Raw genomic sequence first — 14,358 nt, 5'->3', positions numbered from 1 at the left:
TACGCTCGTTTGGCTCTCGCTTCGGCCACTACCATGTGGCGCCCTTCCAGCTCCACTTTGGGGCCTAGGGATTTTGTGTCTCACACTAGGATTGTAATACTTTCCCTTGTGTAGCAGAAGGACGGTTGGAGTCAATTGCAGTTTCCCATCCATTTGAATTGGTGGCATTTGATCTTATGAGACCTTTTCCATGGTCGGTTGTTGGCAATGAATATGTTATTATTGTTTTTGACAATTTGATTTGTTAGGTGGAAGTTAGTGCTTTTGTTAAGTGCCTTTGCAACTGTTGTTAGATATTTCCTCCTCAATTAAATCCCAACCCCATACTAGTATAAGGACACCTATATTCTGTTGTCATGGGCTCTTGCCCGGGGAGGCTAACTTAGGCACACTGTTAAGTGGGGGGATACCCCCGGAGATATGGTCAACAAATCATAAAATTAATAAGAGGTATTCGATGTGGGTATTGAACTTTTTCTATGGGTGGTGTAGTTGTAAGGAACCAACTCCCTGAGGTGTCAAAGGCTAAAGGATCCCCGAAAGCACAACCAAAATAATAAAGAGTTCATCAGATGAGACCAAGTCTGAGATCGAGTCTGAGACCAACTCTAAGACCGAGTCCGAGACCGAGTCCGAGACCGAGTGTGAGACCAAGTCCGAGATTGAGTGCAAGACCGAGTTTGAGATCCGAGATCGGGTCCAAGACCGAGTCCGAGATCAAGTCCGAGCAAGACAGAGTCCAAGGTCGAATCCGAGATCAAGTCCAAGGTTGGGTCCTAGACCAAGTCCGAGATCAAGTTTGAGAGCAAGTCCAAATATTAATACAGGTCGTGGGGTGAAAGCCCAAAGCATGTGTCTCCCAAGGGGGTGGAGGGGGGGTCATTGCAAGGAGTTCCAAAAGTATAGTAGGGATAGTGAGGTCTAGGAACCAATCTTGAAGGAACTCTCCAGTGATGCTTCCAAACTAACTTGAGGTTGAGACTGGGGCCGAGGGGCCTTGGGTGGGAGTGATTAAAGACTCGGGTGATGTCGGAGGGGCCACCCAAGAAAGTGCTCAAGAGCAAATCCCACTTTTAGAAGGGAAATTGACTATAATGTGTAAGTGACTAAATTTTTCCATTCTACTTTAGTCACTTAACCACACCTTCGACCACTTGGAGGAGTCTCACTCACAACCTTCTATGGTGATTTACCATAGGATAACACCACGAAGCGGAACCTAAACCCACTTTGTGCCACGTGACAGATGCCACGTGTCACATGCCACGTGTCCAAAGGAACGTGGTGCGGAACTCAAGGTTCAGGGCCTTGGGCCACTGAACGAAGGAACGGTGCCAAACTCCCAAGCGTGGAGCCAAGGAGTGATGAAACCGAACCATAGAGCAACTCCCAAGCATATAGCCCAAGGAGCGAAGGGACAGGAGCCCGGAGCGACTTGGAACAGTCCTGGAGCAACCAACTTCCCAATGCCAGGACCAGCACGCAAAACAGAGCCAAACGGAGTTTGGCGCTATTTCAGCATACTGGTGGCCTAACGTGAGGCTATGGGTACTCCACTAGCTAGCATGGAATGGAACTTGGGCTTAGACCCAAGCCGGACCCAAAACAAGGATAGTTTCGCAAGCAGGAGCCCCCCCCCCCCCTCCTTGAGGAAATTGGGGAACCCCAAGCGCCCCCCCCCCCCCCCCCCCCCCCCCCTTGAGGAACACACACTTTGGGGTTTCACCCCAAGCCTCCTTTAGTATCAGGAGTTAGTCTCTGGGACAAGCTTGAAATTTACTAAATATGGAATGTCCTTAAATTGCGAATTTGGACATGGGACGAACACCATTGTGTTCAGGATGATCTTTACATTCTGTAAATATGTCAAATGAGCAAATCTAGACACTTTCCATAAATAGCATTTGGGACCGAAATGAGACTAACACAAGAAGCATGATAGCGAGGGTGTTTGGTAGACACAGTAAGTTATCATCTAGTGATATTGAGGGACCAAGCTCAATATCGCAGGGGTTCCCAACACTAGCAAGTGCAAGCCAACATCATGAGTTTGTCATCACCATGTCAAGTCTGCTTGACTAAATGACAACTTAGGATTTCCTTCCTTAGTGCCCTTCTGGTCTAAGTGCACATGTGATGACCAGTTTCTCAATTAGCTTAGGCAGAGACTGATAACGGGTCCAGCAATACCGACCTCCTGCCATCGTGGCAGTAAGGTAAGAGTGTCCGTAAGGACTAGTCGACAGGTAATTTTTGATACCCGAAGTCACATTCGCGACACTCCATAAGTCCTATTTTGGACTTGGGCTTGCTAGCCTCGAGAATGGCATCCCCGCCACTCAACCTTTGCACTTGGTCCAAGTGCTCCACGTGTCCGATCCCATGACCGACACCCCAAGGCACCACCGACTGTAGCGCACCTTATCTCTCTCCCCTTAAGCCAACTGGAAAAGGGGCAATTGCTTGATGAGAGAGCCCTTAGTGGCTATTTTATCCCCCAACCCCTACTTGACTATTGACTAGCAACCCCTACTAAGCCAAGGGGATCCTTAAGCCAACTGGAAAAGGGGCAATTGCTTGATGAGAGAGCCCTTAGTGGCTATTTTATCCCCCAACCCCTACTTGACTATTGACTAGCAACCCCTACTAAGCCAAGGGGAATCAGTACCTCCATTTCCGGACTCAATCTATCAATCCTTCCATTGTGTAGACTAGCTATTCCATATGAGGCAACTAGTCATCCACCCGTACCGCAGTCCCACGGTGGATACCTTCGTCCGTGGATACACCACACAAGAGGAAGGACGTACGCATGGATGTCCAATACGTACGATTTCAAATTTAGGGGTAGGAATATACCTTGCTCAAGGGTATATTATACTTTTAAGTAGCCACTAATCAATGGGAATCGAACCTGTGCCATTTGCTCTGATACCAACTGTAGCGCACCTTATCTCTCTCCCCTTAAACCAACTGGAAAAAGGGCAATTGTTTGATGAGAGAGCCCTTAGTGGCTATTTTATCCCCCAAGGTTCCAAGGATCCACGGTGACAGTATATCCGAATCTCATCCCATGATCACATGCACTACACCGACACATTAGCCCGTTATGCTAAAGCTATGCCCATTCTCCTTGGTCACACCAGTGGTTTGACACCACCTACACCACAGTCCCGTCTCTCAAAGACTAGGCCATTTGTCCATGAGTGATCATCCCAGATCCACTCCTTAGCATCCTTAGGATGCCCACAAACATGGGGAATAGTCTTCCCCAATATCCCCTTTCTGGTCCCCTCCTCTTCCTTTCCACAATTTAGGCCTTTGGGGCAACATTTTGGAACATCGTGGCCTTATGCAAGCCCCGTGGGTACTCTCCCTGCCTTCCGCCTTTGGGTGCTCTAGCTATAGACTTAGAGCGAGGTTCCGCTGAGCCATGCCTGGTATCCAAGTAGGTAGTGCCACCCACACTTGGATTGGGAGCATCGGCCAGTCGATCTCCTGGGGGAACTAGAGCTGGCTCTTGAACACTTCACCAAGCTACCCCATTTGCTAGTTTGTGTTCACTCTAATCTTGGATTTCCCAGTGGGCAGCTCATCACACAACACTGGGTACAACCTTCCTGGGCCAAACTGGTCTTTCCTGGCCAAACTGGCCTTTCCTGGCCAAACTGGCTCCACTGCAGTCCTCCCCCTTACTATACTTTTGGAGCTCACCAAACCCCCAAGGTTCTGGGAGATGAACGCTTTGGGCTTTCACCCTCTCGGGCTCGGTTTAGGGTCCATCTCGGACTCCATCTCAGACTCCATCGCGGTCCATCTCGGACTCCATCTCGGACTCCATCGCGGTCCATCTCGGACTCCATCTCGGACTCCACCTTGGACTCCAACTCGGGTCCATCTCGGACTCCATCTCGGACACTTCCATGTGTCATGTGTTGGTCCTTTTGGGTCCCTTTTTGGAGCCTCGCTTATTGCTTGTTTCATACTTGTTTCTTGAGCACTTCGTTGGGAGTTCCACTCCCGCTCTCAACCTTTCAAGTCGGAGCCTTTTAGTCCAAACGTGTTACACTTGTTTGGCTTTTGCTTCAGCCACTACCATGTGGCACCCTTTCGGCTCCACTTTGGGGCTTAGGGATTTGTGTCTCACACAATGCTCCTAGCTCATGTCGAGTAGTGCCCCATTTGAGTACCTTGTGGCTCATTAGTTCTCGCCCTTCCTAGGGGCTTGGGCCTTCCCTTCGGGATGGAAGTGGGGGAGTAGGGGTACCCATACCGAGCCGTTAGGCCACGGTGTTTCCGCCTAGCGTCTCAAAGCAAGTGTTGCACCCAAAGTTTAGGATTTAGGGGTCCTATGATTAAGTCTTGTTGTACCAAGGGATGTTAGGAACTTGGAGGCTTAGTGTGCTTGGCGGCTTGTGTCTGCAGGGAGTGTATCTGAACCTTAAATCTAGTTTAACATAGGGAGGGGGATTGGGAGAGATTAAGGAATTCGTGGATGGATGGCTAACACTCCATTATTCGTGTAGTGAGTAGCTGAAATCGAGTAGGAGCTAATACAATAAGCGGGAACCTTGGCAAGGAAAGTTAGCTAAGGCCAAGGTAATATTGGTCAGATAGACAATATAAGCTGGCAAATCGAAAAGGCAAAATTTGTGGCTTATAATTTAGTATCGGAGCCTTTTCCTCAATTCTAACGAAGGATAAAGGCAGATTGCTGGGAGATGGCAAAGGCAGGGTGTAAATGAACCAAGGTGAAGATGGAACCTCCTCCAGAGCTGGAGCCTCTGGTCGAACAAGAGGCTATGGATGAGGAATCCTTACATGAGGAGGACTCTAGTAAGGAAACTTCCAAACATGAGTCTGGTGGTAAGGTTTGGTCGTCCAAAGCTAAATTGGACGTTCTAGAAGGACAATTGGCATAGACCAATGCCCAACTAGAGACTCTCATATGCAAGCTAAAACATGACAAGAAGCGGAAGAAAAAGCAAAAGACTGTGGATGTTGGCAGTGCAAAAGGTGCAAACCCTTCAGTAGGGACTGAGGCAAAACCGAACAAAGTCAAACAGACTGAAGTGGAATCAGTCCCTCAAGCAGTTCCCAAGTACAAACCAAAACCCTCACTGGTCTTCAAGGGAGTGAATGACTATAAAGTGGTGGAGGATTGGTTTTATGATATGGAGAACTACTTCCGAGCATTGCAATTACCGAGCTTGGAGAAGGTCCCATGTGCAAAACCATACTTGGCAGATAATGCCAAGTCTTGGTGGAGAATGATAGAGGCCAACGAAGGACCGATGGCCACTTGGGAAATGATGAAGGTGAGGATTTGCACGACTTACGTTCTTCTAAATGCTACTCTCAACCTAAGGGATGAGTTGAGTAAGCTGAAGTAGACCAGAACTATTCAAGAGTATGTAAATGGGTTTATGGCAAAGAGGATACTTGTCACGAATATGGGTGATATAGATGTGTTCCATGCCTTTATATCAAGCTTGCAAACTTTGGCTCACGGCGAAGTGATGCATTGGAACCCAACCAATTACAAAGAAGCGTTAGATACAATTATCAAAGTGCATTTCAATGATTACCTGTGAAAGGGGAACATGACGGGGTTGGGATCCATGTTTAGCAAAGGGGCCAAACCAAGGGGACATATGACAAAGGGAAATTCAAAAAGACTTTCTCTAAGAATGAGTCCTTGAAGTTCTAGAAAGGCAAATCTGGTGGCCAGCGAGCAGGTACATGGGGGAGTCAAAAGAAAAGAGACAAACCTACGGATAAGAAGGTCAAGTCTACTAGTAGCATGGAAAATAACATATGTTCAATTGTGGTGAAGTGGGATACTTTTCAAAGGAATATCCTTACCCGAAGAAGGCCAAAGCCAATATGGCCATTAAGTCAAGTGAAATCTAAATTGAGGTATGTGATCTAGTCCCTAGCTCAAAGTAGCGACATCTACTAACCCTCCGATGGAAGTTCGGAGGTAGCTTTGTTAAGATCTTTATTAACACAGGTGCTTTGGATAATTTTGTGGCTGTAGAAATAGTTTGGCAAGCTGGACTAACGGTGTAGCGGCTGGGTGAACCAAGGATTATAGAGTTTGTTCAAGGTAACCAGAGTACCGATGAGGTACTTTGACAAGCAAGAGTCGAAATAGGGACATGGAAAGTAAATATGGATTTTACTGTGTTAGACATGGCGGGATTTGACGTAATCTTTGGGATGGATTGGTTCAATCGGTTCGTGGTAGCCCTGCATGGACAACGTAGGAACCTTATGGTACTCAAATACCCGAGGAGAATTATCTAGGGTGGAGGCCCAAGATCTAAAGGTAGGGTAATGTAAGGTCAAAGACTCCTACTTGCATGTAGTGTCCACAAGAGGATAGCTCACTAAAGGAACCAAGGTAACATTTTTGTGCTTACTCTCGGTGAGGAGTGATGAAAAGATAGAAACAAAAGAAGTGTCTTTAGTGATCTAGCGGGTGTTAGACCAATTCTAAAATACTATGCCAGAGGAGTTACTAGTGGGGTTACCCCCCGAATAACCGATAGAACATAAGATCGAGCTAGTCGAGGGTGATAAAGTAGTGTTTTGTCCCCTCTATTGGTTGAACGAAAAGGAACTCGAGGAGCTCAAACACCAGCTTGAGGAGTTGGTGGAAAAAGGGTATATTAGGTTGAGTAAGTCACTATATGGTGCACCGGTGTTATTTATGAAAAAGAAAAATGAATTTATGTGCATGTGCATAAATTACTGGTTGCTTAACAAGTATACGAAAAAGAACAAGTACCCTTTACCAAGGATTGAGGACCTGTTCGATAGGTTGGGAAAGGTGAAATACTTCTCGAGAATCAACTTAAGGTTAGGATGCTACCAGATCAAGGTAGCAAAGGAAGATGTCGAGAAGACAACCCGTCAAACAAGGTATGGGAGCTCTAAGTTTTTGTTGGGATGTGCAATGTGCTAGCAACATTTTCGGTGCTAATGAACCACATTTTTGTACCCTATCTGGATCACTTTGTGGTTATCTATATTGAGGATATCTTGATCTATAGCGAGACGCTAAAGGAGCATGCTAAACACTTTACGAATGTATTTGAGAAACTAAGGGAACACAAGTTGTATGCTAAAGAGAGCAAATGTGACTTTGCTCAATAAGATGTAACATTTCTCAGGCATGTGGTGGGCAAGGACGGGCTCAAGATCGACCCTAAGAAGATCCAAGAAATCCAGGAATGGGAGCAACCATCGAATGTACATGAGTTGAGGGCATTTTTGGGGCCATACAACTACTACTGAAAGTTTATTAAACACTATTCGAGAGTAATAGACCAATCAGGAAAAGGAAAGAGGGTATGGATAGCAGAATGCGAGGCGACATTTATCCACCTCAAAGGGAAGTTGAGGAAGACTCCCATATTGGCATTACCAGACTTTGGTAAGGACTTCGAGGTAGAAATGGACGCTTTAGACGTTGCATTGGACACAGTTTTGAAACAGGACAACCATTCAATAGCATTCTTCTCAAAGAAGTTGGATAATGCTCAGCAAAAGTTGTTTGCCCATGAGAAGGAATTGTTTGTGGTGGTCAAGGCACTCAAGGAGTGGCAACACTACTTTGGGAGATACTTCAAAGTTTACACAGATAATGTGGTAACAAAACACTTCTTGTCATAGCCCGATATAAGAGGGGAAACAAAGTCGGTGGGCCAATGCTTTGGCCAAGTTTGATTGCGAGATTTTGTATAAACCTGGGAAAAATAACATTGTGGCATATGCTCTAAGTCGAAAGGCAAGCTTGAAGTTGGTAATACCTAGCGCAACAATAACCTTTTAGGGCAATGTGCGAATAATGTATGAGAACAATAGTCTAGCACAAGAAGTGTTGCTGAGGAACCAAGAGGAGTGAGAAGCTCACCAAAGAGGTGAGCTGCTAATAGAAGAGAAAACATGTTATATAAAACACAATGGACTCATCTATTATAAACAAACAAGGTGTATGTTCCAGAAAAGGAACTAAGGAAGGTAGCCTTAGAAGAGTGTTATGACGGACTCTTGCGGGACACGGTAGAGTGCCCAAGATGATGGGCTTACTCAAGAAGAAGTATCACTAGCTAGATATAGCTAAAGACGTCTAAGATTATGTAAAGACATGCCCAACATATTAGCAAGTCAAAGCCATGACTAGGGTTAGTGGGGGCTTGTTACAAAGCATCCCAATTCCAAATTGAACAAGTGGTTTAAGTGTAGAGAAGGCCAAAAAAGATTATCTTAGATTGAGATAAGATCTTCACCAGCAGGTTCTGGAAAACTCTTTTTAACAATATTGCACCAAGTTGAAATTCAGCACAGCCTATCACCCACAGACAGATAATGGGTATTAAATCAAGTTTGTTGGCACTAACACTTTTTGACAGATGGACAAATGGAAAAGGTGAATAAGTAGTTGGAGGATTATTTACGATGCTATGTCTTCAGAAACCGAACTAATTAGGTAAATCATTTGGGACTTGCGGAAATGTGCTATAACAACTCACCACACTCAAATATTGGGGTGAGTCCATGGGAAGTCATCAATGGGTGAGCTATTGAAGGTTTTATGGAACTTAGCATGGCCGAGTATCATGGAGAATTATCCACAATGGAGGCATTCACAGCAGAAAGACTTAACATTTGGAATCTAGTGAGGGATTCCTTGGAACAAGCTTAACAAAGGCAAACCAGGTATGTGAACTAGAAGTGTTGGGATGTAGAGTTCTAATCTAAGGAGAAGGTGTGGCTGAACACCAAGAACCTAAAAGTACAAAGTGGGATCAATCAAAAGTTGACCCAAAGGTAAAAATGCATGTATTCCTGGAAATGAACTGATTTTGAGTTCCTTAAGCAGGTTTGCGGGGCCTTATGAGATTGAGGCACGAATTGGTAAGATGGCTTACTGCCTCCGACTTCCTCAAGAGATGGGGAAGATGCACCCTATGTTCCATGTGAACTTACTCAAGCTGTACTTTAAGGATCCGCTTCGCAAGGACCAAATAAGACCTTTGCCTGAGGTTATCCAAAGGGAAGAGAAATACGAAGTCAAGGCCATCCTCAATGTGACCAAGAGCAAGCGAGAAAGACACAAGGTGAGGGAGTTTCATGTGAAGTGGAAAGGATTTCCACATTGCAAAGCAACATGAAAACTGAAGAAGAACATACCGAATATGTAGAATTTAGTGGAGGAATTTTTGCAAGGTAGAACTTTATATACTTATGAGAAATTCAATTAAAAAATCTATTTCAAGAAATATGTTATATGTTGGGATCCGAAGACACACCGAAGGTAAGCTAATTAACATGGGTTAGTTAAATCAACCAGGCGTAGGGAACTACGCCCGACTCCCCCCGGGGATGTTAAATTCGTAAATGTATTCTACGGAGGTTGAGTTCATGTCCCAACCCTTTAGTAAAGCAAGGCTGGGTTCAAGTCCCAACCCATACTAGCATGTGGTGAGGGGAGGGGTATAGGGACACTTATATTCCATTGTCATGGGCTCTTGTGTGGGGAAGCTAACTTAGGCACACTGCTAAGTGGGGGGATGCCCCTGAAGACATAGTCAACAAGTCGTAGGATTAATAAAAGGCATTTGATGTGGGCATCGAGCAACTCTCACTCCCGGAAGGGAAACCAACTACAATGCTCCTGACTCATGTGGAATGCTACCCCACTTAAGTACCTTGCGACTCATTGGTCCTCGCCCTTCCTAGGGGCTTGGGCCTTCCCTTTAGGATGGAAGTGAGGGAGTAGGGGTACCTATACTAGGCCATTAGGAAACAGTGTTTCCCCTTGGCATCCCGAAGCAAGTGTTGCACTCAAGGCTTGGGATTTAGAGGGTCCTATGATCAAGTTTTGTTGTACCAAGTGATGTTAGGAATTTGGAAGTTTAGTGTGCTTGGTGTCAATGAAACAAAAGTAAAATTCTTTACTTTATACACATACTCAACATCTAGATTAATATGAGGAAGATAGAAAATACTTAACTCAACACTAGACTAAGAATGAAAATTATAAGAGTTACAAATGATCAATATGCCAGGAAAATGAAATATTGCAGAGGAGGAAGGAACACTAAAAACATGAAAAAGTGGCTCAAGCTGGGATTGATACCTACCCCACAAAATCTTCACTTCATTTCCAAAATTATCTCCATAATAATTAAATTTGTCATCATAATCTAGAATCCACTAGAGTTTGTACATATCATCTTTTTATGAACTTAATCCTCAAACATTCTCCAAGAACTAAACTGTATTATCCATAGATTGCCAATCAATGTCATGATCACACTCCATATCAACTAGAGATGTCAGAACATTGAAAACAAGACAAGCTGTATAATTATGTCCCACAAAAGTTGGAGATGGCAATACATCAAGGACTAGTGTAGCACCAATATAATCACACCCCATAATATCAAAAGTTCAATCCAAAAAAATAGCAAAAGCAATCTCAAATAATATATTCCTTAATCGATGACAACATGACATGGTAAAAGAAGAGAATGTAATAAAGATTAGAAGAAAGAGCAAATTTAAAAATAGCAATAGCTAGAATTCTAGATCTTGCAAAAAGCTAATACAAATCTAACTCTAAAAGAGAATGAAAAAATAAAAGGGAAAAACATAATCTTGAATACTAAAGTAAAGCACTGCTAAAAAACTTTGCCCTTTAGGTACAAATTGCATTGCCCTTTATCTCCACTAATATGAATGCTTTGGATGGATGGATCATATTCAAATCTCATATGGATGGTTAATATGCTTTAGTACTATAATTAGTGTATTATCACATGTATATATATGTATTTATAAACTTTATAGTTTGTAATTTATATTATTTCATAAATAGTTTAATACTAAATTTTTAATCCTTTGAAATTTTGTCATTAATATTTTAATGAATGCTATTTTTGCTATTAAATTAACTTTTCATTCAAGATGGAGTCTTAATGTTGTACTTGATTATTTGTATATAGTATATGGATATTATTATGTTATTTTTAATAGTTGGACTTCAAAGTTTTAATTTTTTTGTATCTTTATTTTTTTTAGTAGGATTCATTATTTTTATTTTTTATAAACTGTTTATGTCTATATTGTCTTGTTATCTATGTAATTCATAATATTTGATATTATATTTTCAAATATTTTATAATTTAAAGTGTTCTTAATTTTATAAATTCTATTTAAAATTTTATATATACTGTGTACTTCTTTTAATCTCTTAATTTCTAAAATTTCTACTTTATAACTAGTAATTGATATTTGTAATTATTTTTTCATATTATTTCAATGCTATAGCTTTATTATTTATTTTTTCTTTTACAGTTAGTGTTGCATCTATAGCTATTTGTATTTCTTCATCACCAATGGATTTTATTTAGGAATTATGTAATCTTTTCAATGGTTGTTATTTTTTTTAATTAATCTTGTTTTCCCCATTCTTGTATATGTTGTTAGAAATAATTTCTTCTCTCTTAGATCTTTAGTTACTTTCAATATTTGTCCACTACCTAGTGTTTATGATATACATTTTAAAAATAATAGTTTATCATTTATGTCACTATTGTGCATTGATTATCTTTTTATTGTTGAGAATGTTTGCATTTGTTTTACTTTGTGTATCAAATTTGGTATATATTTTATTATAAGATATTCATTTTCATCTTGATATTTTTCTTCATTTTCAATATTTTCTCATGTTTGCATTTTTCTATATTCTAAATATGTATTTCGTTTCTTCTATTTTAATTTTTAAGATTTTCATATGCTTGTATATGTCATTGTTCACTTCTTTTCTATCAGCAAGCAAGCGAGCAAAACGAAAGAATTGAGCCAGGGGTTGAACACTGCATCATCTCTTTTTTCTCCTTTCCTCGTTGCTTGCTCTTTTGGTGGCCTCTCAAGAAGGAAGAAACTTTCTCTTTTTTCACTAATGGTCGAGGTGTGGTCCACACTGTCTGCCTGTGTTCCAATCTACTATAGAAATATCGACAAAGTAGAGTAGCAAGAGAGGGAGCCACACTCCTTTCGTGCTTGACATATACAAGCATATGAAAGATTATGAAAGAGCCACACTCTCCCCAACCACAGTTTTTTTGTTTAACTTTGATTTATAAATATTTTTAATTATTTATATTTTACTTTTACAAACCCTTTTGGAATTATGAGATTATGTTAACTTGTAAGGAGCCAAGGGGAGGTACAGGAATCGGATCGAATCCAACTGTGCTTGTCTCTCTTTTTCTTGTCTTCTTGAGAGGCCGCCAAAAGAGCAAGCAACGAGGAAAGGAGAAAAAAGAGATGCTGCAGTGTTCGACCCCTGGCTCGATTCTTTTGTTTTGCTCGCTTGCTTGCTGATAGAAAAGAAGTGAACGTTGACATGTACAGAGGTCTGCTTGTCCTTGGGGAAGATAAAGAAGGAAGAAACTTTCCCTTTTTTCACTAATGGTCGAGGTGTGGTCCACACTGTCTGCTCCAATCTACTATAGAAATATCGACAAAGTAGAGTAGCAGGAGAGGGAGCCACACTCCTCTCGTGCAATGATTTTCGATCGCTAGCAGCTTTGTTCTCGAGCCAAAAGTCCGTCAACTCACTGAGAATTGTTAATGGCATCAGTGAAAAGCTATCTACGTTTTCAGTAGCTCATCGCTCGTGCGAGAGCGCTATAACCATAAAATTACAAAAAACACAAGCTACCACATCATGAAACGATGAAAGCGAACTTAATCACCACCTGATACGTCTATGGTTCGATTAAGCACACAGGAACTGCGACTCGTTTCGCTCAATGAATCTGCCATGGCTTCTTGAGTCAAGCAAACAAAACGAAACAGAAGAAGATTGCAATGGTCCACTTACAGCATTATCTCCATCACTTTGTCTTCGAGCTCGGACACCTCTTTCTCCTTGAGCTGATCATACACGAGAAGCTCCGGGAGTTTGGCTGTTATCTAGGTGATTTGTTAAGAGGGCTTAAAGGTGGAAAGCTCATCACTTACGGAAGAGACGAAGCAAATGCTCGGCTCCATAGATCGTGGATGATACAACGTCACTGTTGAGCGAAAGCAAGGTTGCGTATTGCTTCCGTTCTGCCGGGTACAAGAGCAAGTTCTTGAGAGTTCTGTCGAAGTAATACCGCAGGCCGTTCGAAACCTCGACGTCAATCCTGGAAGGTAAAAGTTTGCACAATGAAACTTGACGGCATTATATATACACCTCTCAATTTTTCCTCTCTTGAGCATCCTGTGGTCTTGATACAATTTCAGAATGTCCTCCACGCTGGGTTTCTTGGGAAGTCTTGTGAGTTGGAGGTTCTCGATGCGATCCTTGTGATCCTGCAGATGTCGCCGCAAAGTTCTCGGCAGAACAATCTAGCATCAGAAACGAAAAGAGACAAAGCAATAGTAAAGTAGCATTGAAAGAAACTACGGTACCTGAATTGGAAGAAGCTTCGCGTCCTGTTTTCCCAAATCGCTAGGGCTCTCGATTATAAACTCCTGTTTAGGAGTTTTTATCATCTTTCCCCTCCCAGCAGTGGCTCCCACAGAAGGAGGACGCTTGCAACGCTTGGACTGCTCGACTTTGGAGACTTTGGACAGCGAGTCCGAAGGATTTGCCTCCTGCCGGTTCAATCCATCGCTGAAACCAAGCTCCTGCTTTACCTTTGGGGCGATCTTAAGCTGGCCCCTGGCCTTCTCGTCGAAAATGCGATTGCTGCGAACCCACTCGTCAAATCTGCAAAACCAAGAATCGAGGCCATTGCCTAGATTAATATCAAGGGTTACACTACTTTTTGCTCCATCCCTGCAAAAATACAGGACAATAAAATCAGGACAATAAAATCCACTGGCACATTTCTTGGTAGTCTCAAACAAACCGTGTAGTGCACTAAATACCGCCAAGCATTCGCTCGAAACTTGATGTTGGTGACCTACATTTGCCATGGGATCGCTAAGATCGCTAAAACCCTAGCTTCGAAACCTTTGAAATCACCTTGGCATTGTAGTAGAGCCCCCCATAAGAAACAAGCACATCGTCGCCATGCTTGAGCGCCGGAGGCTCCATGAACTCGAAATGGCGGGTACACTGACGTGGCAATGATGGCGTACAATTTCGTTTTGAAATACATTCACGTACTATTCTCTATGTACGCTGATTCTGTTTCCACCATTCAGCTGCAGATGCCATCAGGGTTGGCTTTGGCTTCTCAGTGCAGTACTCCTGTGGCTGGAGCTTAGTGTTTCGCTTTTCTAACAAAAAATGCGTCTCTTGTTGTACCATTGAATAATTGTTATTCATTTATATTAATATTG

At 42.6% G+C, this 14,358-nt stretch overlaps 1 protein-coding gene across 1 annotated transcript; it reads right to left on the bottom strand.

The window, feature by feature from the left end:
• Positions 1-12,607: 12,607 nt before the first annotated feature.
• On the bottom strand, positions 12,608-14,110 carry LOC9655457 (protein MRG2). The gene is made up of 8 exons (XM_024668530.1): positions 14,039-14,110; positions 13,923-13,976; positions 13,836-13,849; positions 13,480-13,780; positions 13,262-13,416; positions 13,045-13,211; positions 12,905-12,989; positions 12,608-12,839 (listed from the first exon to the last, which is right to left on the bottom strand). Exons 1-8 carry the CDS (start codon positions 14,108-14,110, stop codon positions 12,800-12,802), a joined length of 888 nt encoding a protein of 295 aa, XP_024524298.1. The 3' UTR covers positions 12,608-12,799.
• Positions 14,111-14,358: the final 248 nt, after the last annotated feature.

This window comes from Selaginella moellendorffii, unplaced genomic scaffold, assembly GCF_000143415.4.
Source record: "Selaginella moellendorffii unplaced genomic scaffold, v1.0 SELMOscaffold_3, whole genome shotgun sequence".
Classification (NCBI taxonomy): domain Eukaryota; kingdom Viridiplantae; phylum Streptophyta; class Lycopodiopsida; order Selaginellales; family Selaginellaceae; genus Selaginella; species Selaginella moellendorffii.
This window is presented reverse-complemented; position numbering and strand designations above follow the sequence as displayed.